Source organism: Sycon ciliatum, chromosome 5 (genome assembly GCF_964019385.1).
Source record: "Sycon ciliatum chromosome 5, ocSycCili1.1, whole genome shotgun sequence".
Taxonomy (NCBI): Eukaryota; Metazoa; Porifera; class Calcarea; order Leucosolenida; family Sycettidae; genus Sycon; species Sycon ciliatum.
Window position 1 is genome coordinate 33,956,957 of NC_088647.1, and position 27,651 is coordinate 33,984,607.

The 27,651-nt window shown below is 48.8% G+C and overlaps 1 protein-coding gene across 1 annotated transcript; it reads left to right on the forward strand.

Moving 5' to 3' along the window:
• Nucleotides 1–1,622: 1,622 nt before the first annotated feature.
• Nucleotides 1,623–27,585, forward strand: LOC135818424 (apoptotic protease-activating factor 1-like). Its single transcript, XM_065331795.1, has 29 exons — nt 1,623–2,862; nt 3,356–3,429; nt 3,927–4,109; nt 5,631–5,765; nt 6,240–6,384; nt 6,689–6,790; nt 8,595–8,854; nt 9,248–9,334; nt 10,528–10,751; nt 10,998–11,103; nt 13,829–13,903; nt 14,241–14,363; nt 14,890–14,985; nt 16,271–16,455; nt 17,213–17,339; nt 17,920–18,048; nt 18,748–18,888; nt 19,450–19,575; nt 20,305–20,430; nt 20,762–20,896; nt 21,293–21,418; nt 21,887–22,015; nt 22,683–22,811; nt 23,253–23,465; nt 23,940–24,074; nt 25,214–25,355; nt 25,655–25,782; nt 26,426–26,551; nt 26,972–27,585. Exons 1-29 carry the CDS (start codon nt 2,517–2,519, stop codon nt 27,149–27,151), a joined length of 4,233 nt encoding a protein of 1,410 aa, XP_065187867.1. The 5' UTR covers nt 1,623–2,516; the 3' UTR covers nt 27,152–27,585.
• The last annotated feature ends 66 nt before the right edge of the window (nt 27,586–27,651 follow it).

Genomic DNA, 27,651 nt, shown 5'->3' on the forward strand with positions numbered 1-27,651 from the left:
CAGGAAGTCATGCCCAAGTACATAATAGTCTTTATTAATTTTCAGGATTACCCAAAGGCTAACGCCTATCTGGGGGATCTCCTATTTGTGTATGTACTAGTTACATAGTTTTAAGTACAATGTCATGTACATGTAAATCACCGCCTTTCCAGCTTGGGCTGTTGAAGTACAGTACAGTATTTTTGAAGTGGGCCGCGCCGTCTTCTGTGTGGATACAGTCGCGGCCAAAGAAATTCGACCCAGGAGCCAGCTGCTCTCGGGTCGGATTTCTTTGGTCACGTCTGTGCGTGTGCATGTATATGTATGCGGCGATTGTCTGGCATGTTGTGAAGGCAGGAAGTTCACCTACAGTTCTGGCCAAAGAAAGCTGACCTCATTATAAAAGAAAGAAAAAAGTAGCTCTATGCTCAAGTGAGCAGAGCGGTGTGAGTGGTGCCAGGGCTGTGTAGCATGGGTTGTCATGCAGATGGTCCGGCCAAATGGATGGTACTTGACAGGAAATGAACATTCTTTAAAATAACGAAATATCCTGTTTTGCATGAGTTTGGGTGGGTCGACTCTTTCGAAATAAGGTCCGGCCATGGCAGGAGTGGATGCTACGGCTCTGTAAGGGTTGATTGTTTATCACAAGGTGCCGGCTTGATAATGATTGTGCTTTCAAGTTTGCATAACTGGTCAACAGCACCATGACTGTACTTTACTTTGTTGTCTTTAGTTGTGCGTTTCCAGACATCTTTCCGTTGCCTTGGTTAATGGTCAGCAGCAGGGGTACTGGCAGATGGTTTTCGGGTAGTTTCCTGGAGATAAACCACCGACTGTTCTTTCTCACTCTAGCTGGTCATCAGTCACCATACTCATCACATGGTCATCACCGAAACTCTCATTCATTCTGCATCTGGTTTACAAATTGTAGTGGCTACACATTTTTAAATTAGTCTCATTCATTACTCATTGTCCATCTGTCCCCTGCAATGGTCTGGTGAAGTCCCGCCAGTGGCAGTGGTCCGCCACTCGCTGCTAGTAGTATGCTACACATGATGACCGACACCGTCATCCCATTCACTCCCGCCCGGGTACCCACCGTCCCAGGCCAGTGCTCGTGGTTGAAGAGGGAAGTGTCATTACAAAATTTAGTATCCAGTGAAGTATTCCAGTCATACTTTCTGGTGATGCTTGGGATGTCGACCCGGCCTAGCAGAAGAGAAATACGGAAGGGACGGTCACCTCGTCACATATAAATGCTCAGCAGCAACATTATAACACCTGCCTTGATCTGGAAATACTAGCAATACCACAAAGGCACAGCCTACCCTGGGCATGCCAACAAGGCAACATTGAATGACTATAGTCACTGTGGTCCGTGGATCATGAGGAAGCAGACGCTGACATAGAACGACATACGTGGCAGTGTAGCAGCTGCTGTTGAATGGCTGTTGATTGTTGAGGAGTGCAAGCAGTGCCAGAAATAGAAGCGTCAAAAAGCTACCGACGCGTCACACATTCTGTGTATAATCTACCTTCACATCGTTGGAGCTGCCGGAGATCCAGGCCCGACTCCACTCGACTGCAGCTTTTTCATGCACACAGAATCTTCTGTCACACAGATCTCTCGTACTTTGTCCTTTCTTCAAGTTTTTTTTTCACATGAAGTGCAAACAAACACCAACCACTCTCGCGAGGATAAAAAATATTATTCACAAAGCCAGGTGTTGCTGCTGCTTCCTGTTTCAGAAATCGCTCTGCCTCAGCAGTACTTGCTGTTATGTAGTACGAACTTGAGGACTGTTACGAGCAGGCAGCAACAGCAACTTGACCATGCCATGCCTATGGCATTGGTTGAATCGGGCTACAATTGGCAATGCGTAGAATATTTTTGTTGACATCTGAAATTCTGTGATTATGGACTTGTGAGAAAGAAGACCGCTGCTGCATCTGTCGTTCTTCGTTTCATGGTGGCCTAGGCGCTATTGCCGCGAGTTGCGAAACAGCGAGAGAAGAGATCAACCGCGGTGTCTCTGTGGCGGCACCGTTGTTCCACGCGTCGGAGTGTTCTGCAATAGCGACAATATTCCCATTGCCAACTGCCTGTGCTCGTCGTGTCTCCGGAAGCGTTTTGGGGAGCTGAGCAAGAGTAGTGAAGGACCGGTTTCGAGCGGAGGAGAGGTAAAGCTGTGTAAGCGAGTTGATAAATATTTTCGAGTGCATCTTGCAACGTGTGTTACACCCGCATCGTGTTATTTAGCCGTCGATAGCCGACTATAATTTTTTTCTCCACCAAAGTTTTTACGGTATCACGCTGGAAAACGTGGCTGTGCTGAACCAGCACACCTTCTGGCTCCTACTGTTTGCAAACAGCGGAGTCTGCTGCAGCGAGTTGTCAGGAGGTGGGCAGCCCACCGTCCGTGGTCCTTCTGCAGGGCCGGCCGTGCACTGTGTGTGTGTACACTGTAGGATTTGTAGCCGAACGGCCGGACTATAACCCAAAATAACTAAGGAGGTGGACTAACACCAAGAGGATGGCTACGGGCTCGCCCTGTGGAATGCAGGGGCGGCGCGTGGAGTACGCGGACTATCGCGACCGCCTGCAGCAGAACCACGATCTGCTGGCGAGGGACCTGGAAGTGGACGAGGTGGTCGACCTGCTGTACGCTCGCGGCGTCTTCACGCTGGACGAGATGGACACCATTCGGGCGCCCGACACACGCCTGAAGCGCACCACTCGCCTGCTAGCGCAGCTGCCCGGCAAGGGCCCGGCGGCGTTTGGCCATTTCCTGGACGCGCTGGAGGAGCCGTTTCCGGACCTGCGCGAGATGCTGCTCTGCGACCTCATCGTCTCGCAGGAAGACCAGCAGAAATACATCAGTAAGTGGTTGAACGTAGCACAGAAATGGTGGCTAATTGAAACACACCTGGCGATGTGGTGGCCAATACGCCAATTGCGCAATGACGCAATTTGTACCATGAACACCCCACACAGTCACCTGGGTATGGTCGTCTGGGGTGTTGAACAGTGCATTGCTGATCCCAGCGTACTCACATAACACCCCACACAGCCATACCTGGGTATGGTCGTCTGGGGTGTTGAACAGCGCATTCATGATCCCAGCGTACTCACATGCATTACTCATACCTTCATATTTGGCAATGCGCAATGGGCTTATACGCGCCTGCCCACACAGCCCTCTCTAAGCTGCAACATTCTGACAAAGAGCGCTCCTCTCACCACCTCTATCTATTCCCACACAATGTGCTCACGCTCTTTATGTACAAACTGAACTATGCACCATATATGCACTTGACCCGCCGGTGTTTATTGTTCTCCAACCGTACGGCTTGTTGTGCATGCTGCTTGCAGGCCGTATACTCACCACTGGCCAAGTTCCAGCACGACCCGAGTACTTTGCTGATCGGCCGGAGGAGGTCCTGAAGGTAGGTTTGAAGCTACTGCCCGTGTAGCAGTCTGCCTCATACCCGTCATACCGAAAATATTGAGCACCTAAAATTTCTGAAATTAGAGTATTCAGTGTCTACTTGGTGGAATACATCGGCTATAGTCGGGCTATAGTATTGGGCGCCTCGTTGAGGTCCCAGTAAATATGCCCTTTTTGTAGCAACAGAAATTGAAAATATTCATGGCAACAGCGAGAGCTCTTGGGTGAAGCTCTGGCTACCCACCTGACTCGCTTTTGCCGTTGCCATGGAGTTTTCAGGTTTTGGAGGTGCCGTTTGGCGGCGTCACCGAAACAGTGCAGGTGGGACCAGGTACCGAGACCTGCAGATGTTTGGTGTTTTTCCCCCAGATATATGGGTAGTGATCACTAATTTCCCCCCTCTTCCCCCCCCCCCCCCCTCCCTCTCTCTCTCTCTCTCTCTCTCTCTCTCTCTCTCTCTCTCTCTCTCTCTCTCTCTCTCCTTTGTTGTCTTAGGTCCGCGATGCGCTGGCAGTTCTAAAGGACGAGGATGGATTCGTGGTGTTGTACGGTATGGGCGGCTCGGGCAAATCCATGCTAGCATCTGAAGTCCTCCGGGATCACAACTTGCTTCTGGACTACTTTCCCGATGGAGTATTTTGGCTGACAATCGGTCAGATTCGTACGGAAGACGGACAGGTGAGCGGGGCTGTTGTTGCCTTTCCTGTTAGTGACCTTTGCTTGGCCTTTGCTTGGCCTTTGCTTGGCCTTTGCTTGGCCTTTGCTTGGCCTTTGCTTGGCCTTTGCTTGGCCTTTGCTTGGCCTTTGCTTGGCCTTTGCTTGGCCTTTGCTTGCCTTGCAGCAGCGGGTCCAGCAACCTCTACAGGGGGTTCTAGTATAGTCAAAACTGAATTGCTGATATATGTACATGGACACGCATATGGTTGCCAGTACAGGTCGTCCCCCGTTAATACGAGTCCGGTTAGTACATACACCCCGTTAGCACATAAGAAATCTCAAGTCCCGGACGAAACGTGATCACTTCCATACAAATTTTGTCGGTTAGTACATAATTCGTCAGCACATAAACCCCGTTAGTACATAACATTTCTCCGTACCCGCATGCCACCTACCTAATAGCACATAATTTGTTGGTCTTTTGGCCTTCCAGTGGAGGCACATTGTGTTCTAGTTTCTACTTGTGGAGAAATCAGAGCGCATAATGACAAACCGACAAAGCTCTGTTTTTTTCCGAGTGACTGTACAGCCGCGGCTAGGCATGTACATCATGTAAACTGTAGAATGTTCGCTGACTGTGATCGTTATAACATAATTTTTATGTTATATCGAGGGAATCAAGAATATCTCACTCCCTAGTCACGGTAGCAAGAAATACTCAGAAAAGTTGAAAAAAGTGAAAAATTCTGGTACACAAGCAAGTTATGTACACTTTCGTTTAGTACATAAGCCCAGTTAATACATAACATTTGTCAAGTCCCAGAGATCATGTATTAACGAGGGACGACCTGTAGTACATTTACGAAATTTAGGGGGTTCCGCGGAACCCCTGGAACCCCTCCTGGGTCCGCCCCTGCCTTGCTTTATCAGTTTTTTCTCTCGTTTTCAGACCAGAGTAGATTATGAGAGTGTCCTGCATGCCTATGATACTAAAATTAATGAGATGTGGCTAAGGCTGTTGGCTTTGCCTTCTTCTGCATATAGTTGAATGCTGCTGTCTCATGCATCTGCTCAAGTATTTTCCCATCCTACCCAAGTCACCTATGAATACCTACATACAAAGACAGGCTTGACAAACTGCCTCAAAAGACCCCCCCCCCCCCCCCCCCCCGCAGGCCCTCATGGTTCTCTGATGATTGCCTCAGCATTAAAATTTAAACTTGAACTTTAAAAGTTATGCTTTATTCCAATCGTACCTCTCTCTCTCTCTCTCTCTCTCTCTCTCTCTCTCTCTCTCTCTCTCTCTCTCTCTCTCTCTCTCTCTCTCTCTCTCTCTCTCTCTCTCTCTCTCTCTCTCTCTCTCTCTCTCTCTCTCTCTCTCTCTCTCTCTCTCTCTCTCTCTCTCTCTCTCTCTCTCTCTCTCTCTCTCTCTCTCTCTCTCTCTCTCTCTCTCTCTCTCTCTCTCTCTCTCTCTCTCGCGCGCGCGCGCCTATATTAACATGCATGTGCATTCGGTGTTTTTTTCCTTCCTTGCCGTCGTAGGTTGATTCGGCGAAGCTGCTCATGAAGATGCAGAACTTATGCGCTCGGCTGGAACGTGAGCCAGCTGAGCGACCGCCGAACATTGAAGCGGCACACGACCGCTTGTTCAAGATCTTCTCCGAGTCCTACGGAAGGGTACGTAAGCGGGTTGGTGTTTACTGTGAATTTAAAAGAACATAACCATATGGAGAGCGGTGGAAGTGGGTTGTGTGACCTGGGTGCATTCTTTTGGGTTCATCCACACTCACCCAGTATTAGATCATCTTTTCAGCCACCTCATCTAAGATGAGCTGTTTTTCTTCTGCTTCTTCTTTCAGGTCATGATCGCACTGACTAAGCATTCGTAGTGATTGGTGTGTATGTTGACGTGACGTCATGGAAACCGCTTTGCCACGGGTCAGGACAACCCTGTCCGTGAGCTCATATGTTCGTTTGGGGTTTCTTGAAGAAGTCAATTGTTTGTCCCAGGTTTCCCTGTGTTGTCTGAGAGTGTGAGTCGGACACGCAGAGCTAGAGGCGAAAATAACAGTGATTATGTAGATATTGATACAATTGTGAATACAACACCGTTCTTGCTTGTTTACACCATCCGCTCTGTGCTGCATGTAGGCATTGTTGATCCTGGACGATGTCTGGAGTCAGGTGGTAGCCAGGGCGTTTGCTGTGCGCTGCCGCTGCCTGGTGACAACGCGCTTTGCCGGTGTTGCCAATCAAACGCGTGCTCCTCACGTGGTGGAGATTCAGCTGAAGTCAGGTCAGTTTCTGTGCATATTAGTGTTTGTGTGCGTACATATCCATGATTCACTGGTTTGAGGGAAAGACGCAAACGGGAAAAGTCTGAAGAAAACGATGACTGTCACCACCAGGACTCGAACCAGGGACTTTCCCCTGTGTGTAGCCAGCGATGCTCTAACCACTGAGCTATGGTGTAGCTGTCATCCATGAGGTTGGATTTCTCTGGCCAGAACTGTATGTGTACTGGTCCCAGTCACGATGCCAAGTCTCTACATTTTGTTTTTCACCCGTGTCCCCACTGTCTATGCTGCTTATTTGTGTAGGGTTTACACTGGATCAGACACTGACGGTGTTTAGCTATTTAACCCAGATACCCGAACAGCAGCTACCGCCGGAAGCTAAGGAGATGCATGAGCAGTGCCAAGGTGAGGTCCACATTCATCTCTACGCTACAGTGTCTATCCCATCCCCACATTCATTTCCATGCTACGGCGTCTATCCCCTCCCCACATTCATCTCCGTGCTAAAGTGTCTACCCTGACCCTCTTTCGTGCTACAGTGTTTATCAAGAGTCATGTTTACGGCCCAGTGTAGAAACCGGCTGTAAGAAGAGATTTGCGCATCCGTTTTTTAGTCAAAATAATAACAATGATGGGAAACCACCCTATGTAGAGACTACTAGAGAGAGAGAGAGAGAGAGAGAAGGGGGGGGGGGGGGGGGGTTGTCAGTTATGTATTGGTGTATGGAGGTTATACGAATGATGTCGTGGTGTCAAGCCAGTTGATCGCTTATGGGAGCTAGTACATGTATACAGCATTAGTCGGCAGTTTTGCTTGAAATACATGTACTACATCACTGCACTGCGAATTCTCCTCTCCATAGTCCATACAAGGCAACTCAACTGATGATATAATCACATGGGCATTCAGTGGAACCATTGTCATTAGGTTCAGGCCTGTTTTGGAACTCCACTCTAAATAAAGCCAAACAACAACAACAACAACATCCCCTATGCTCTATAGCTGCTCATTGTCCTCTTGCTGTTTGTACTATGCTCTGGTGGCTATTGACATTGAGCACTCTCCGTAGACAGCTGACTGGATTCACCTTGCTGTAAGCTCTATACACTCTAGAGATTGTGTGTGTGTCATGCAGGACCGGTGGAAGCAGTCTTTGGGTGGTCCGGTCATGCCCTAGCCTTTCATACTCTGTGTATGATATGGCGGGTACACACTTAAAGGGGAAGTATACCCTCTGAAATCAAATTTTCACCAGTTGTAGTCTTCGGGGTGCAGAGTCGAATGGTCTTGGTCCGAGGAAGCTGCGACGCTCCCTTCCTTCTTTTTTCCCAATCGAACTCGCGCACTTCCACCGAAACTGGGTGACTGCGCCCTACTAGATGGGGATTTGTATGCAAAATGTCACTAAAAGCGCCATGTCGTTCTTATAAAAGCACGGATGACCGCGATTGGCCCATATATTGTAGTCTTTTGGACGCTGAGTCGACTGGTTTTGGTCCTAAAAGGCTGCGATGCAGCGTTCCTCCTTTATTCTCAATCGAACATGGTTGAACAAGCGGTCACGTGCTCCTGGGTGCCCAAATCACCTGGTCACCGCGCCAGCAGGCGACAACTTTCACACCAAGGTTCAACTCGAGTGACAGGACTGCACCCAAAAAAGGTCAAACAGGCTAGTAAGTTGTACCCTGCAGGCACGGTGACCAGGTGACTGGTGTACGCAGGAGCACGTGACCGCTTGTTCAACCATGTTCGATTGGGAATAAAGGAGGAACGCTGCATCGCAGCCTTTTCGGACCAACACCAGTCGACTCAGCGTCCAAAAGACTACAACATATGGGCCAATCGCGGTCATCCGTGCTTTTATAAGAACGAAATGGCGCTTTTAGTGACATTTTGCATACAAATCCCCATCTAGTTGGGCGCAGTCACCCAGTTTCGGTGGAAGTGCGCGAGTTCAATTGGGAATCAAGGAGGAAGGGAGCATCTCAGCTTCCTCGGACCAAGACCATTCGACTCAGTACCCCGAAGACTACACCTGGTGAAAATTTGATTTCAGGGTATACTACCCCTTTAACCTCCTCAGTATTAAACACACGTTGGTGGCCAAAAGGTTGGTCCGGCCATGGCCTGACCAACCGAACTGGTTCCGCCGGGCCTGTCATGCTGGTGTGTTCCTTTGCCTTGCATTTTTGCTGCTACTCGCTGCAGGTCTGCCTCTAGCGGTGGCCATGCTCGGCGCACTACTGAAGCCCGACCCCAAGCAGCTACGCTGGCACTACTACCTGAAGCATCTGCGCGACAAGAAGATATCGCGCATCCGCAGCACGTCGAGTGACACGTCCAACTTCGACTCGCTGAGCGCCTCAATGGCGGTCAGCGTGGATGCACTGGCCGACATCGATCGAGAGCTCTACGAATACTACACAATGTTTGCTATCTTTGACGACGACCCGCTTATTAGCTCCCAGGTATGTGACTATTGCCGTAAAGTACCACGAGAGCGCTCCGCCATCTCATCCCTTCGTAGTCGTATTGTGGAGGTGGTGTCCTGTCTGTACGTCATACAACGCGTATTTTGCACATTGTGTAGTCAATCCGTATTCAATTTACCTTGGAGCGGACACGAGCTCCACACGAAAATCTGCTAAGTGTGACCTTCGTACACTAAGGTTCTCACGCCGTACAAGCTGGTTGCACTCTGCCATACGGTTTTCCTTTCCCTGGCTGTAAAATCGATGTGGCGCTCTCGCGGTACTTTCACGGTACATGCTCTGTGCTGCTCAATGATGTCCGATCACTTGAGCGTATTAATGTGTGTTGACTGTGTGTTGACTCTCTGTTGACTCCCTGTTGTCTCGCAGGTGTTGGCTGTGCTCTGGGGTATGCGGGACCCGGTGGAGGTCGAGGTCAAGATGGATCGGGTGCTGGAGATGTCGCTCGCACGCAAGGTAATCCCAACGCTGCGCCGTGCCGCGCACGTAGACGTAATCAACAGGCTGTGGTTCAGGTCCCCGTGGGGGATATGGTATCCAGGCATGTCCTTTGCATCCACACTGCCTATTTGTTGGCTCAGGCATATACATGTACTTCCTCCGTATACAAAAACTTCGCGACTTTTTTTGAAAGCTGCGCACAGCTCTGGAATTGTTCCGTTTGACTTGGAATAACACTCGTGGCATTGCCTAACCTGTTTACAAGCTATATACAAAGAAAAAAGCAACTCAGACGAATGGGATTGAGTTTTTTCAAAGTCTTCGTCGCTCATGTCATTGTCACCTGACGACGCTGACTCCGCATCGCCAACAGCCGCTGCTTCCGCTCGCATTTCGTTCAGATTCTTGTCACCTGCAGTGATGATCCGACGCTGGACTTTGGCTACGTCCTCTTCATCTCTAGAGCTGTGTACGAATCTGTGTCGACTATATTCAGTCGTTCCAACCCGCGACCTCCATTATGTCGTGAAACGAGTCGTACAAGCACATCCACACGCTTCGCATTTTCTCGGGAGGATAATCCTCCTAAGCATTCTACAATGGCTTCGAGGAGGTCTCTGCGATTCCCCTTGGCGACAAAGGAGACGTCTGACTGAAGAGAGGCGAAGAAAGCCAGGCCATCGACATTCTGATCCTGAGTCTGCGCTGGTTGCACGACGACTGAAATGTTTCATCTTGCCGTGCGAGCGAAGCAAATCTATGTTCTCACGCTGCGCGGATCTATGGGGCCGCGCACCGCAAGTACGAGCCTGGCCAGTTTCAGGGCAGCGAGTGCCGCGTGACTCCGTGCTCCAGCAACGAGCTACACGGTGTCAGTTTCGAGCAAGTAAGTGTTAGTTTTTTTTCATTTTGCTCTTGAGTTTCTGTCGGCAACGTCCTCACACGCATGGCATCCGTGGAGAATCTGTTCGAGATCAACCAAACTAACCTCGACGTGGGTTGTCGATGACAGTCTTTGGCGTCGTTCGTTGAGCAGGTTCTTGCTCAAAAACACCGTTCAAAAAAGTCACGAAGTTTTTGTATACGAAGGAAGTATGTTGCATCACGTTTCTGTTGCAAATCCGCACAGTTGTGAATGAATTTCACACCGAACCAAATCAGAATGACGATTTCTGCTCTGCACTGTATCTTCTGTTTGCCTACCTCAGCTGCCTGCAACTCAGGTACAGCTGAAGCTGAAGTCGCGCGGCAGCATTCCCCCACACTATCGGCACTCGCCGTCGTCAGGGGCCAACTCGCAAGGCGACTCGCAAAGCTCGGACAAACTCCTGACGCCGGCAGCACGTTCATATTTAGTAGCCGCCAGTACGCGAGACAACCTGGGCCGGGAGAGAAGCCTGAGCATCACTCAACTGGACTTTGCGCATTACAGGTCTGTTCGGTACACACGCAAACGTTAATGTATGTGCACGTTGTATTGTAGAAAGAGTGAAGATCGGAGTGAGATGTGAATCTGTATTCGTGTTTCGTACTCGTGTGACGAAGCTAGTTTGGTTCCCGTAAGTCTGTGCGCCCGTGTGTGTGTGTGTGTGTGTGTGTGTGTGTGTGCGTGCGCGCATGTGTGTGTGCGTGTGTGTGTGTGTGTTTTCTCTTTTTCTCGTCCGTTGTTGCTATTCAGTGTGCATGATCTGCAATTAGATTATCTCAAGGAACAGCTGGTGTCTGACGAACAGCGGCAGGAGTATCACAAGCGTCTGGTCGAGGGATACTCGCGCAAGTGTGGGGTGCGTACGATTAGTGATGTGCAGTGTGTATGTATGTGCGTGTGTGTGCGTGTCTGTGTGTGTGTATGTGTGTGTGTGCGCGCGCGCGCGTGTGTGTGTGTGTGTGTGTTTGTGTGTGTACGTGTGTGCACGTGTGTGTATGCATGTTTGCGTGTGTGCGTGTGAGGTCTTTTTGAATATGAAAACCAGTGTGGTTGAAACGCTATTTGTTTCTTGAGCAGTCAGTTCAGCAGTCAGTTCAGTTCTCTCCTGCCTTTCTTCGCCTGACTGTAAACCTAAAAAGGACTGCTTGGCAGCTGTTGAAGGATCTGCTGCGGTGCACATTGTGTGCTACAGTGTCTATGATGTCGGACCAGGACCTGCAATAAAAAGAGCTTGGTGTAGTGGATGTACTATATCCTCTGGAGTATATAAGCCGCACTGGAGAATAAGCCGCACTGGAGAATAAGCCGCACTGGAGAATAAGCCGCACTGGAGAATAAGCCGCACTGGAGAATAAGCCGCACTGGAGAATAAGCCGCACCCAGGTTTTTTTTGGTACAAAATACACAAACATCTACACTGATTTATTATCGTTAATTTGACCATCGTAAAACTAAAAAGGACTGCTTGGCGAGCGTGTGCGGTGGAGTGGAAGCGCTACGCACAGGGCCATCAATGGGTCTCAATCGGGGCGACAGTGCACAACGGCTACGACCACGGCGTCCCGGTACACGAGCCACCGGAGACCTGGAGGCCGACCCATCCGGAGCATGACTCCTGCCCCTTCCGACAGCGCCAGGTGATGAGCGGCGCCGCCTGCCCAAAAAGCCTGGCCTCTCAGGAGATCTATCCGAATGGAATGCTGGATTCGGATCTGCAACCGGCACAATCGGAATCAGCTGAGCATTACCAAAATTGCGGCACCTACCCGCGTGACCAGGGTAGCAGCTCTCGCAGGCCCTGGCCGACACAGCACACGAACAGCCACGGCAGCTCCCAGTCGACTTGCTGCACACACAGCATGGCTTCGATCCACCAGCGGGCTGCGACATGCTACCAGAGCGCTAGAGATCGATCACAACTGCACAGTGCACACGGTAACCATGGCGAGAAAGCTGATTAGAAAGCTGATCCGACGCGCTCCACAAGCTGGAGATGTGTGTGCGACGCCACTCGCCAGCACTGGGCGCAATGAAGCTGCAGCACAGACCAACGGACCAACGGCTATAATGGCCGATTCGCAGCGCAAGAAACCAGCTGGATGAAGGACTGGCGGGCTGGACGAGCCCAGAAGGAAGCAAACTACTCGAGCCGACTCCACATGTCACAAGGAAAGTAATTGAAAAGGTTTCAAACCGATTGAATTGAACAGTGGAGTAGAAAGTTAGAGAATAACGGAGGAGCAAAAAGCCCAACCGTCCAGCCCAGTAGTAGTAGTAGGCCAGCGGTGTCCGGGGACGGGGAAGGCATCGCTGTTCAAGGGTGGCGCATAGACCAACAGCAGAGGAGCGCTCAGCCTTCCAGCACGTGTGCATATGCGGCAAGCGGATGCGACTACCCGTGCACCGGGAGCGTCATCGAGCGTCGTGTCCTCTCTCTCTCTCTTCTCAAGTTTCCCAGTGATGGGATCACGTGACCCTTTTGCGGCAGTGACTCTACAGGACAGGACAGGACAGGTGTGTACGTGTGTGCACGTGTGTATGCATGTGTGTCGATTCCCGACGATTATGGTCACACACGTCTTTCTTCTCTTTCTCAGACTCTTCCTGACTTTTCTTTCATTCTCCTGGGTGGTTACCAACAGCCAGTGCATGCCGGAGTATGTGGTGTGATGTGTGTGCGGGAAAAAAAAGGAAAAAAATGAAAAAGACCAAAAAAGGGATTCACTGGCCAGAAAATGTCACTCCAAATAGCTGTATGGTGTAGACCAGGCTGAATAGTGACGGTCAATTCTTCAGCCTTGCAAGCTGTTGAATGGTGTAATCCCAGCACAAGTTGCTATGGCTTCTGCCGTAGCATTGCTATCATCGCCTCCGGCGATGGGCGTCAAAGGTCAATGCATGTGTGCGTGTGAGTTCTTTTTGAATATGAAAACCAGTGTGGTTGAAACGCTATTTGTTTCTTGAGCAGTCAGTTCTGTCTCTTTGTAGGGTAGTCCAGTCATTCTACTTCTCTCCTGCCTTTCTTCGCCTGACTGTAAAACTAAAAAGGACTGCTTGGCAGCTGTTGAAGGATCTGCTGCGGTGCACATTGTGTGCTACAGTGTCTATGATGTCGGACCAGGACCTGCAATAAAAAGAGCTTGGTGTAGTGGATGTACTATATCCTCTGGAGTATATAAGCCGCACTGGAGAATAAGCCGCACTGGAGAATAAGCCGCACTGGAGAATAAGCCGCACTGGAGAATAAGCCGCACTGGAGAATAAGCCGCACTGGAGAATAAGCCGCACTGGAGAATAAGCCGCACTGGAGAATAAGCCGCACTGGAGAATAAGCCGCACTGGAGAATAAGCCGCACTGGAGAATAAGCCGCACCCAGGTTTTTTTTGGTACAAAATACACAAACATCTACACTGATTTATTATCGTTAATTTGACCATCGTACTAGTATAAGTCGCACCCCTATTTTTGGATGGATTAGTTGTGTTTAAAGTGTAGATTATACTCCTGAAAATATTGTAGTCATCAGGGGCTAAGACGACGCAGTACTCTCACTGCTTGTGTTCCGGTTGTGTCTGCGTAGGATCGCTTCCACGAACTACCCGATGACGGGTATGTGCATCGCTATTTGGCCTTCCACTTGATGGAAGCTGATATGGTAGGTGCCCTGTGAGGGGGTCTGTGTGCGTGTGACCAATGCTGGTGGTACAGTGCAGCTAACATATGATAGGTATGTCATGGCTGGCTATTGCCCCCCCCCCCCCGCACCCATAAGCGGTTCCGCTGACACAGCACCACCATGGCATCATTCGCATAAGCTCTATAGTCCTTGCTACTGCTCCTTTGAACACCATCTTTGGCAGTTACCCCAATTATCACTCGTCATAGCAATTGTGATTTCCCCTGTTGAGGCTACTTTTTTGTTTCCAAGTGGGGCGTCAGTGCGATGGCTGGCCATGTTTTCATTATTCTTGTTGCTTCGTCTGTTCTTGCAGGGCTCTCGCTTGTGTTCTCTACTGGTTGACCTTCGCTGGATTGAAGCCAAGCTGCTGCATTGTGGGGCTGACGATCTGCTCAACGACTTCATGCGATTCATCGAGCACGAGAAACGCTGCAAGGTTGGTCTGTGTCTGTGTGTGTCTGTGCATGTGTGTGTGTCTGTGTGTGTCTGTGCATGTGTGTGTACATAATGTGTGTGTGTGTGCTTGCATTCGTGCTGGGTGTGAGCTGTGAACGACAGGGGACTTTTGATACGAACACGATCGGTTTCACTCTGCCGGTATTTATCTCCCTTTTCTTCGTACAGGCAATCATTCATATCATTACTATTGATGCATGCAACCATGTCAGTTCTGCATGCACATTGCGCCTCGATCAATGAAAAACTTGTGTGTTTGTAGGAGAGCGCTCATTCTTGCTGTTCCCCTATGCCTACTGTAATTATACCAAATTTTCGACCGAAAAAACGCTGATGAAATTTTTCACATCGGTTTTGTTGATGTACTAGTGTTAAAAAATAAATCGCCGCCGAAATGTCGATAATCGTGAAATGCAGAAGATTTGTATTTACAGTATTGAGTGGACTATTCCAGCTTCGTGCTGTGTACACTGCGCTGCGTTTGTGTCTGGTGGTGTGTTCTGCAGTTGGCTGCAGAGGTGCCAGTTGTGCAGCCCAGGAGAAGACCAGGAAGACGAGCTACCAAGCAGAACCTAAGCCGGCCTACATCCGTTGATCCAAAGGTGTGTGTGGGGGGGGAGGGGGGGGGGGGGCTGTCCGCGTGTGTGGGTGGGGGGTCCCTGTGTGTGTGTGGGGGGGGGGGGGGGGGGGGGGCTGTCCACGTGTGTCTAGATCTGTTTTCATTCCGATCTTGTCCACTATCGTTGCAATAAGAGAAATCTGAGGGTGTACATTAGTGTTGAAACGAATAATCGAATAATCGTATAATTTAGAATATTCGTGGGGTGATCGAATAGTCGTAGGAATTATCAGAAATCGAAAAAAAAAAAAAAAAAAAAAAAAAAAAAAAAAAAAAACCGATCTATGCTCAGTGCTAACCCTACTGATATTTGCACTGCGTAGATCTGCTCATAGTATTTCTTCTCAATCACTTCTCCTCCAAGGTTTTTTTAATCTCCTATCGGTATCTAGTAATACATGTACATGTACTTCTGTTCTTTCCATACGAGGGAAACATGGATGCAGTGAATGTGATTTTCGGTCTTTGACCACTTTCGACCAAGACCCTTTGCAGAGCTGGATCAGGCGTTTCACACTCTGGGGGGGGGGGGGAGGGGGGGGGGGGGGGTAATGTACTCTTGGCGGTACAAGTTAACCGGTTTTGCACCTCTACATAACAAAATCCGATAATCAGCAAAAAAATTATTTAAAAAACTACTTAAAAAGTGCTGAAAAAGTGTTGAAAAATGCCATCATGCGTATGATAGAATATATATTATTCGTTCGATGGAGGGCGAAATTATTCGATAGATTATTCGTTCGAAGAATCCGTGTTCGGTTTAAACACTAGTGTACATCCAGTGCACTTGCAGATTTGCCGTGGTGGTGGTGCTGGTGGTGGCGGCGTGTGCGGCGGCGGCGGTGCTGGTGGTGCTGGTGGTGGTGCTTGTGGTGGCGGCGGCGTATGCGGCGGCGGCATGTGCGCGTGTGCGCGTATGTGCGTATGTGTGTGTGTAACATAGCTGTTCGCTATCATCGCTTCCGCGATGGGCATGTCTGAGGTCTGAGGTGTGTGTGTGTGTGCGTGTGTGTGTGTATGTGTGTGTGTATGTGTGTATGTGTGTATGTGTATGTGTGTGTGTGTGTTTGTGTATGTGTGTGTATGTGTGTGTGTGTGTATGTATGTGTGTGTGTATGTATGTGTGTGTGTGTTTGTGTGTGTCCGTATGCATGTACGTACGAGTACTAGTCTAGTAGTCATTGTACTCCTTTGTAACACGGCGTGTCTTGCCGTTGAAATACCCTACGTTGTATGCGTGTGGGTGTACCAACATGCCTTGTCTGTAGATCGTTGAAGAGGTGCAGGTCTACCAGCGCTTCATCAGCATACACGCACATCGCCTACTGGAGGACAAGAACGTCAGTGTCATCCAGCTAGGGCTGAGTCAGCCGCAGAGCAGCATTGTCTATCAGCAAGCACTGCAGGTGGCGCAGCGCGAGGCGAAGCACGGCGCCTTCTACGTTCGACTGTCGTAAGTCGCGCTGCTTGTACCGGAGCGCGGGGCCGTTGGCACTTGGCAGTGTGTTAAAACGGCAATGTTAACATTGGTGTTTGTACTGGTGGTTGTGGTGGTGGTGTCTGTTGTGATTCTCTACTTGACCAGCACAACTTCACCCTTCTGGGCATTTGTTCATTTGTGCTGTGTCTCTCTTAAGTTGGCCATTGTCCGTATAAGGGTGCTCGTGTACTTGGAATGCTTTGGCTGAAGGCTGGTGGCAGTGCAGCCAAATATGTGTGTAGTGCTGGTCTGGCCATGCGTAATGTATGTCCAAACATGGTGCATGTATATGGAAAATACTGTTTCGTTCACGAAAATGTGACGAAATCTTTCGTTAGATCACTGCACCAGCAGGCTTGTTACGTACTAAATTTCGTTTTTGGTCGAGGTCTGTCACCCCGAACGTTCAGAACAAAAACTTTGTTGGTACAAACTTTAGTTATTTCGTGCCCCCTATTATAAACGAATATAGCGAAAGTGAATTTCAAACAAAAAATTGTACTTATACAGTAGCAAGGTGATAGCGTTATTGCACGTGTTGTACAAGTAAGTCCTGACAAGTCTGGTGCTCGAGAGATGCGAGGTTGATTCCAGCGAAGAATACGCGAAGTGACTGCATGGGTGGCTAATGCAGATTTCCGTGTGTGTGCGCGTGTGTGTGCGTGCGTGTACGTGCTTGCGTGTGTGTGTGTGTGTGTGTGTGTGTGTCACTGCTGTGCGCCGTGTGTAGCAATGCCAGTGAGGACGTTGAGTCGCATCACCTGACTGTGCGGTTGCACCAGCAAGCCGTACTGGACGTCAAGTGCAGTCCAGACACCATGCTGGCTGCATCCTGCTCAACTGATCTATCCGTCAGGGTGAGTAGAGCAATGTTGTGTAACTCAGAGCTAACACCCATCGCATGATTTCATTAAATCAAAGTAGAAAAGTTGTGCGGTCAATGAGGTAGGGTGTTGGGCACCCTGACTTGTCTCTGGCAATCTTTAGATTCTCTCGTCGAAGACAATCAAGAGTAGTGCTGATCGATGAAATTCGATTGGGTGAGTCAAGTTCGCGCCCTGCGCCAGTGCAAAAAAACCGGTATTCGCAGGCCTGGGGCTGCAGAGCGCCCGTCATGGCATTGCCTCGCTTGATCCAATGTCGTTGAGATGCACTGTACATGTGGCGACCATATGGCGACGTAGTGCCCGTATGCGTATATACACCGCCTGTCCAACCGCCCTGTTTTGAGCAGGACACTCCTGCTTTGAAGCAAAACATTTGTGTCAATTTACGTGGAAGCCCATTCCTTTGTATCCTTTATACTTGTTCTTTATTGTTATGGGTGTCTTGCTTTGGAATGGTGACAAGGTTGGACAGACTGTGAACATTTCCCATGCGTACTCTTTGATTCTTTGTGCTCTGTGTGCATGACAATGTCTGCTTGCTATGGCACAGCTGTGGAACCGAGTCACCGGTGCCATGGTGGCCACCATGGAAGGTCACGAGAACTACGTGACGGCGTGCTGCTTCAACCCCGTGGACACGTCCGAGATCGTCTCCGCCAGCGAGGACGGCACCGTGCGGGTGAGTCCAGTGTCTTGTTGTGATAGTTATTATTATCACATTGCATACCCACTACATGTAGTTGTCCTACACCGTACCAAGGCTTTGACCATGCACACAAACACTTTTTGTACTACAAGTAAAGTATACAAAATGCCGGCACTGCAAAATTTTGTCGTTTCACGATATTTGACATTCCGGGAGCGGTATATATATCCGGCACATAACCGAACTGGAGCATTGCCGATTCAGCTACGAAAACCTCCAGCAATGTATTAATTATTAGCACCCGTGCAGAATATAGCCGCATATTTTCTAATGGACGCGAAGTATATAGCGTGAGTCAGCGGATTTTCTAATGGGCTCTATGCATGCAGTCTGAGTCGCTAGTGCAAGACTTAGTGCAGTGGCATGCCTCGACTTCGTGAAAGCATCTCAACTGGTGATGTAACCGCATACTGTACTGTAAAACCGGCAAGTTTAACGACCGAAAAGTTTACTTTTTTGTAATTTTGGCATGATATTACGTGCAGAAAGTTTAACGATGGCCACCTGGCCACCCACATGTATGCACATCTTTACACAGACATCTCAAACCGGGTTCGCGATAACGTTTCTTCAAATAACGATAACAAATTGGTCGTTAAAACGTTCCGGTTTTACAGTAACTTCTATTGTTTGGCTGTGTGTTGCGCGACGATGCGTGTTGTTGTTGATCAGGTGTGGTGCATCGACAGTGGCCGTGACTCGTCGGCCACACAGCTGCGTGAGCATCGCGACGACGACTCTTACTACACATGTGCGGATGTCTCGCCAGATGGAGAATGGTGCGCCGTGGGAGATCTAGAAGGTTGCTTGAAGGTGATCATTATAAGCTTTTGTCAAGTTTTCTAGTGGTATATTCATGCATCCGTACGCCGTCCACACCAGTCTAGAAGAACAAACCGAACATTTTCTGAACCAAACGTTTTCGTTCCCGTCTCATCATGTGTTCTTGTCAATTTCTGTGGACTTCTACACCTTGTAATGTTTGCTAGACCTGGAAGACTGCTTGAAGGTGATCATTATAAGCTTTGTCAATTTGTCGGGTTCTTGGTGGACTTCTACACATGGTGATGTTTACTAGCGTGTATCTGCTTGCCGTGGCTAGCATTAGCCATGATACGTTGATGTCACATGCATCGCATTCAGCCACGTTACAAGGGCTTGTAATTTGCCACACTGGTGAAATAAAGATCTGTTGTAATATGATTTTTTCTGACATAGGCGCAGCATGCATCTCCTGTCTTTGTTGTGTGAGGGTGACAGTACTCTTACGGATGTGTGACAGACGAAACGGTGTAACATTTTCTTATTGTCCGCAACTTGGACCGCAAGTGAAGCTGGTCTTGTTTGTATTTTTTCTCTGGGTGTTGCCCGCAGGTTCTCTTCTTGGCGACATGTCGGGTGGAGCATAGCGTGGAGGGCCACGACGGTCAGATCTACGGCTGTGCGTACAGCAGCAATGGAAAGTACATTGCCACGGCGTCAGCGGATGCCACTGCAAAGGTCAGCGCGTTGCGTCGTTGCCAGTGCTGACCGTATTTCCCTGAGTATAAGCCGCGCATTAAACACCAGCAATTCATTAAAAAAAGTCGCTACAACTTATACTACTATGGTCCAATTAACGGTGATAATCAGGAAAGATGTGTGTATTTCGTGCCAGAAAATCTAGGTTCGGCTTATACTCCAGTGCGGCTTTTACTCCGGAAAATATGGTATTGTCTTGGAAAGAACGTTGCGTGTATCAACAGGAATCTTTGCTGGGTCTATAATGTAGTCCGCTCATTCCTACCGCTTCATGAGCTGCAGCTGGAGGGTTGTGAGCTGAACTTGATCCATGATGGCTGTGCGCTAAAGCTGTACCTTGATCCGTGAGGAGTGGGACGTTCCTGCAGACTCAGAAATGTCAGTCTTCCGTAAAATTTGTTTGTCAACGAAATGGATACCATTTTCAATACTATTCATTCGCATTTACCAAAAGACGGGGTCGTTAGGTAAACCTGATGTTGAGCGTGAACAACATGGACGAAAGACGAGAGTAAGCTGAGCACTTTGCCTGCCCCACTGCTTCCTTTCTGACAGCCGGGAAAGAAACTAATTCTCGAGTACTTCTGTGAAGTGTTGTTTCATCGTGGGCATACGGTACACTACGCACTCCAAATATCCATGGGGAAATCGTGCACATTTTTTTTGATGTTGTGAACTCTTCCTGTCTACTCTTTTTTCCATTTCTAGATATGGCTGGCGGCTGATCTGAGCGAGGTTGCGACGTTCACCAATCACAAGCTGCTAGTGTATGGCTGTGCGTTTGCACGGCACTGCGACCGCCTCGTCACTTGCTCTGGTGACTACACGCTCAAGGTAATACAGCACCACCGTACAGCCAGTCCAAGCTGGTCTTGAAATCCCTGTGTTGCACACGACATGTCCATGCCCCCTGCAAGCGTGTGTTGTTTCCAATCTTTAAACTCGCGATAGCCTTGTTTGTTGTTGTTGTTGTTGCTGTTGTCGTCATTCGCTTTGCCGGCTTCGCCTCCGCCACCACCCCGCCGGTGCCGTTGTCGTCATCGTTGTTGTGGTTCCTTTTCTTGCTCTTTTCAGACTTTCCTTTTGCCACCACCCCTATCTCCTGTCATGTCATCCTTTCTTTTGCTTGTGTGCCATGTTTTGAATTGTTGTCTTTGCATGTCAGGTGTGGCCAGTAGCACAAGGCAGTGGTGACGAGGAGCTAGCCACTATGTCCCTGGAGGGTGTGGCAGTCATGACCTGCACATTCTCGCCGGACGACAAGTTCATTGTGTCCGGGGCCATCTCCGGCATGGTCCATGTACGTACACACAAACAAAGGGGTGAATGCCGCGGTCTGACAATTGCTGAAATACATTTTAAAACAGCCTTTTGCCTCCGCTGTTTGGATATGGTGCACATTTGTGCATCGAGCGCTCTGCTTCGAGCTGCCTCGACCGTCCCTGTTTGTACACCGTGCACATTCAGTGTATGCTACCTCCAAGAGCCTGCGTTTTATGTAGCTGGGGTACTCCAGTGCATGCATATCCGCAGTGAAATGACTTGCATTGCGTAAGGCAGGGTGCTCGAAAAATTAGCACATTTTCTGGAGCAGCTGACAGTCTCCGTTACATGCTGTGTTGCGTGCGTGCGTGTGTGTGTGTGTCTGTGTGCGTGTGCGTGTGTGTGTCTGTGTGCGTGCGTGTGTGTGTGTTAGGTATGGGACGGTAGCAGTTATGAACATCTCTACAGTCTGGTGGCACACAACAGCTGGGTGCATTCGCTGTCGTTTGAGCCCCACGGCAAGAAGTTCATCACCTGCTCCGACGATTGCACCTGCAAGGTAAGGTGCTGTGCTCCGTGTGTGCATATGTGTCTGTGTATGTGCACATTTATATGTGTGTGTGTGTACACGTGTTCATTCTTGCTGATGCATAAGTGTGTATGTGTGTGTATGTGTGTATGTGTGTACGTGTGTGTGTGTGTGTGTGTGTCAGCCTTGCAAGCTGTTGAATGGTGTAATTCCAGCACAAGTGGCCATGTCTAACATAGCTGTTCGCTATCATCGCTTCCGCGATGGGCATGTCTGAGGTCTGAGGTGTGTGTGTGTGTGTGTGTGTGTGTGTGTGTGTGTGTGTGTGTGTGTGTGTGTGTGTGTGTGTGTGTGTGTTTGTTGCATACCGCACTGTTTATCCAAACTCACCGGAATCAAATTCGCAGATAACACACGTCAATGTTCTCAGTTTGGTTTAGTTATGTAGAGTACCCACGATTATGTTATTTGTACATATCGGTGCCTCTCTGTTTACAGGTGTGGGAGCTGTCAGAGACTGCACATCGCGACATGGTACAGTACGATCGTCGTCTAGACCTGTTTGTCGACGAGGATTCGGCAGCACTGACCCTGACGTGTCTGAACAAAGGAACGAATGAACTCACGGTATGCGCCAACAACGCCTTATCCGCACGGAGAACCTGTATTGTCTTACCTGTCCTTGGACATATACTGCTAAGGGACACTGCTGCCTTCTCTCGTACATTTGGGTGGGCGACAATAATCCATAATGCAGAACAATCATGGAATGTCGGCTATCCCACATGGGCATGCGCCATGCAGAGACCAGTGCTGTTGTTCTTTACACACTAGTATACTCCTGGTCCTCTGTGTGTGTGTGTGTGTGTGTGTGTGTGTGTGTGTGTGTGTGTGTGTGTGCGTGCGTGCGCGTGTGTGTGTGTGTGTCTGCGCGTGAGTGCGTGCGTGCGTGTGTGTGTGTGTATGTGTGGGAGAGGGAAGGGTAATGTTGGATTTTGCTCTGGTGAGGTTATCTTACTCAACGCTATAGTACAGGCTGGGAATTTTACCTTCGCTGTGTAACACCCTCGATAGGCCTCACTCTAGTGCAAGTACGTTGACTTGAGATTCGTCGTGTGTGACTACTGCTCGTGTGTGTGTGTGTGTGTGTGTGTGTGTGTGTGTGTGTGTGTGTGTGTGTGTGTGTGTGTGTGTGTGTGTGTGTGTGTGTGTGTGTGTGTGTGTGTGTGTGTGTGTGTGTGTGTGTGTGTGTGTGTGTGTGTGTGTGACTGTTTGCTCACGTGAACCCATGTAGATCAGCCGTGGCTTCTCAATGGACGTCGTGGGCAGGCACAGCTTTGGCGGCGAGGCAGTCATCAAGAGCTTTGCTCTGGCCAGCGATCTTGGCACGGTTGCGTATGCGTCGACTACGGGTCGCGTCAGGGTAGGGCTGAATGCGTAGTGTACGCTATCAGAGTGGCTATTCCAGTTGATGAAATGTACGGAAATGTGTTCTGAAGAAACTGTTGAACGATCTCTGCTGGGATGACAGCTAAACCATGGCTCAGTTGTTTGAGCATCGCTGACCTCAAGCGAAGGTTCCTTGTTCGAGTCCTGGTAGTGACAGTCAATTTTTTCTTCAGACTTTTTCCCATTTCCATTCCCTCAACTAATGAATATTTTTATTTGCAATTTTGCAGTCGATACATTTTAGCAGGGATTTTGGCCAATCCCTGGAAAGAGCATTGTGGGTAGAATTGATTGACATTGATATGTCCAATAGTGTGTGTATAGTCAGCTTTGTAAAAGTCTGTTTACCGGTAGTTGTTTGACTGCACGAGGTCTAGGAGCGCACACACATGCTCCCGCCGTGTGTTTTGTTCAGATTGCGGAAACATCAGCAGGAGTACGCAATGTTGAGTCTACCGTCGCGGATGCCGATCACATCGTGGCCCCGGCTAGCGAAGGTGCAGTGACCACACCGGAGAGTGCTCTGCTCGTTGATGACACGTCCATACATCACGATGAAGTCAAGATTGTTCAGTTCTCACCGGACAATCGCTTCATGGCAACGGCTAGCACTGATGGCATACAGGCGGTGAGTACACTGCCCTTGCAGCTGCTGCTGCTGTTGTTGTTGTTGTTGCTGTTGTTGTTGTTGTTGTTGTTGTTGTTGTTGTTGTTGTTGTTGTTTTTGAATTCTTTATTCTCACGATGGCACCATCGCCAATAAGAGATCTTTTGTTGTTGTTGTTGTTTGTCTGAATTCTTTATTCTCACGATGGCACCATCGCCAATAAGAGATGTTGTTGTTGTTGTTGGTGTTGTTGTTGTTGTCGTCGTCGTCGTTGTTGTGATGTTTGTCATCATCACCGTTGGTTGTAACGTTGTTGGTATTGTTTCCTTTTTGGAAACTAGTCCAGGCAGGGGGCAATTTGTTATCAGCCATCCAGACAAGTTTGCTCAGCCCGTATTCACATATGACTTCACCACTTGCGTGAGCATTAAGCTAAGATTTCCTTGATCCCGTACTCTAATTCGTCTGATATTTTCCTTTCCACTTATTCCACAGGTTTGGTCGGTAGATGGTGGCAATACGCGCTTGCTCTTCTCGCTCACGGACAGCATGGCATCGCGGCATGTTCCCTTCGTCTTCTTCCGGACGCGCCCGTGGCTGCTCACCACAGACACCAGCGGAATGATGAAGGTACTGGTTAGGTGACGATGGGTTGTGCTCACGTGCACGTTTTAAACCATGACTGGACCAACTTGTTTTGCCCACCAACGTGTGTTTACTGCTGAGGGGGTCATGTGTATACCCTCCATATCATACACAAACTGTATGAAAGTCATGTGTATACCCTACATATCATACACAAACTGTATGAAAGGCTAGGGTATGGCGGGACCAATCAAAAACTGCTTCCACCGGTCCTGTTTAAAAGTGGTATCAAAACGGAGCAGATGCGCTTTCTTTTGGTGCTACCGAGTACCGTATTTTCCGGGGTATAAGCCGCACTTTTTTTCGCTAAAAATCGGACCAAAATCGCCCCTGCGGCTTATACACCGAATATGCTTGCGCGAATGAATGCTTAGCATACATGAGTATGCATGCTGACGTCATGTGACATGTCATTCGACTCAGCTTCGCGCCTGTGTTGCTATCCCGGCACTTTTACTAGTTTTAGTGCATCAGTGGCAGCGAGACTGAAGATAGTGCAGATGACATGGAGTGATCTGTAGTCAACACAGCAATACATCAACATCTCTGCAGCAACCTGTGGTGCACTAACACTTCATAATCTGATCTAACATGGCATTTAGCTCCATAACCATAATAAATTTGTAGAAAGGCCATTTGTCAATGAGTGTGAAAAATCTTGGTTTGTGGGTGCAGCTTATACTCCGAATACCAACTTTTAGTCAATATTTTGCCTCAAAAAGGGGGGTGCGGCTTATACCCCGGTGCGGCTTATACCCCGGAAAATACGGTACTTTAGATATCGCATGAAGGCTGGGTGGGCCATGCGTTCCCAGAGCCAGTTCTTGTCGGATCGCAAACAGTTGTGTGTACGTGTTGCAGTCCATGGCACGGTCATTGATGGGTATGGAATTTGAATGTTAACAGCATGCTTTAATATGCTTGGGGGAAAGCTTTCATGAGCCTGCATACGTGAGCAGTCCCCTTTTTACAGTGACGTACATGTAAATTGTCACAAGCGCAACTCAAAACAGGTGATGATGATATCGAAATTCGTATAAGTGGTAACGCTAATGTACGCCATTGCTTCCTTCTTCGCTTTTCTGTGTGTGTGCGTGTGTGCATGCGTGTGCTCCGAATGTCAGGTGTATAATTTAGAAGGTGGTAGCGAGATCGTGGCCTGGCAGTCTGGTGAGGAGGGTCAGCCACTCTCCATGGCCATGGCTGACGACGACAAATACGTACTCGTGGCCGTGAACAAAGTACTCCGGATCTGGCTGACAACCGGTGAGTGAGAGTCTCCTGGCAGCACTGGGACTGAGCCTCGCAACCCGTGCTTTGTCAAGTGTTTACCTTACTTAAAAAAGAGAGAGAGAGAGAGAGAGAGAGAGAGAGAGAGAGAGAGAGAGAGAGAGAGAGAGAGAGAGAGAGAGAGAGAGAGAGAGAGGGGAGGGAGAGAGGGAGAGAGAGAGCAACTCCAAAAATAGTGGTGAGTAGGATGGATCTCTGTTAGTTTCTGGTTCCAATGTGGATGAACTGCGGCCGGGGTATACTGATTGTGTGCATGTGCTTGTCTCTGACTACAGATCTGACTAGTAAAAAGAAGCTAGCTACTGTAGGGGAACTTGAAGGCCACAAGGATGTGATTCGAAGCTGCACGATATCGCCAGATGGGAAACGCATCGCCACGGGCTCGGATGATCGCAATGTCGCCGTAAGTGGGTAGACACTGTCGCTGTGGTTATCCAGCTAGTAACCTTTTCCTCCTCTTTCCTCTCTCTCTCTCTCTCTCTCTCTCTCTCTCTCTCTCCCTCTCTCTCTCTCTCTCTCCCCTTGTCTGTCTGCTCATTTCCTCCCTTATAACAAACGTCCTCTCCCTTATCCCTTGTTATATCATTCCGAAGAAGACAGTCGTCGAAACGTTACGATTATATCAGTAACAATCAGTCCAGTCTTGCTGCTGTTGTGTGGCCGCGCTATCTACCGATGCATTTTATAAATCCCTGGGCTGGACCTGTGCTGGTATGGCAGCGTTTTGATATCAAGCTTTTGTCGAACTGCCTGCCTGCAGGTCTGTTTTTCTGCATGTTTGTTCGTCTGCCGTCTGTCTCAGTAATCTCTATAAATGTTAACCCGGTATCTGTCACCCCCTGAGGCCAGTGCAGTATGTTCTTTGAAAGCAAGCGACACCTGCATGTTCGGTGTAAACTAAATTTGTTGTGCAGGGAACGTGGTCGCCGAATGCGATGGGTCGGTGGTTTGCTTGTTTGGTATTCTAGATGTACATAACAGTTTCTGTCTTTGTGCAACATGGACTTCTCTTTCCATGATATATTTTCTTCTTCCAATTCTCTCAGCTGTGGGAGACGGAAAGGTTCTATCAAGTGAACAAGATGAAAGTCCGTTTCTCTCTTAGCTGGATTGTCGACATAGAGTTCTCCTCAGACTCCGAGATTCTGGTCGCTGTCAGCGATCGCATCAAGGTAGGTTCGGGCTGGCTTTCCAAAGTGGAACACTAGAGCCAGCAAAGGTCTGGGGATGACACTGATTTCTTAGCCAGAGGCAGTGTTTTGAGAATGCGAAAAGTCGCCTTGCCATACTTTCCGCACTTTAGTACTAGTGCGTACACGTAAATGCAGTGAAATACTCAAACTGAGAAACAGAGGACACCCGGGGTTGGCATATGGATAGCATTGGTTATTGGGTTGTATGGCATAGGACCGCTTTGTTGCTCAGCCTAAGCTAATCCCCTACTACCTGCCACCTTACATGTGCTGCATTGGACACCTAGAATCGATTAGTGCTGGCAGTGGCAGCCGTGAAGATGCAGACTTTTCTTTTTAAATAAATCCCTTTCTTGCTGATACTATTCCGATATCTTCATCTTGCTTGTCCTTCTCCAGTTCTGGTCGGCAGCGAACGGAGATCCACTACGCACAGTGCACTTGGCAGGAGCTTTCACTAAGTATATCCGGACCGATCCGCTCTTCTCCACGTTCGCCACCATCGACGACAAGGGAGTCCCCTATCTGCTGGAGGCAGTCTTTGCAGATGATGCGGCCGAGGTGGATATGGAGCCGTAGGCTAGTAGCAACAGCAACGCGATTTGAGTGGATACGTGAGGAATTTCCTCCCTTTGTTTTGTTTTGCGTTAAAGTGGCATGGTGCTTGTTCACTGTGATGAACAGTGCTGGCCTTCTTACCCACACTTGATTTCCCGGCCAGATTGTTTTTATTACTAAAAAAAAGTACTTTCTGATCCGTGATTGTGGTTTACACTAAAATTGAAGCTTCTGACACACTCACACACAGATTACATTTCCTTTCTATTGCAAATGTTCACAGTTTAGTTTCATTTCAAGTGAATATCCAGCGATGTGAGCGGTGTATTTTCAGGCGTTTTTTAACTTGTTCTTAGGTGATGTTTACAGATTTTCCTGGCCTTGAAGTTCCTATTATTTTCCCTTCATCAGATTGCAGAAAATCCAAAGAACCTGGACCAATGGTTTTCATTCGACGTCTCCTGCTGCTCGCTTGTATTCGAATTGCGTTTTAAAAGAAGAAACCTGTTTGCCTTCCGGGC

Excerpts from the sequence above, each read along its gene's own strand:
- LOC135818424 (XM_065331795.1), top strand. The coding sequence starts at position 2,517 with ATGGCTACGGGCTCGCCCTGTGGAATGCAGGGGCGGCGCGTGGAGTAC. Across the intron at positions 4,110-5,630 it reads TTCGTACGGAAGACGGACAG|GTTGATTCGGCGAAGCTGCT; the intron begins GTGAGCGGGGCT and ends TTGCCGTCGTAG. Across the intron at positions 26,552-26,971 it reads CTGTCAGCGATCGCATCAAG|TTCTGGTCGGCAGCGAACGG; the intron begins GTAGGTTCGGGC and ends GTCCTTCTCCAG.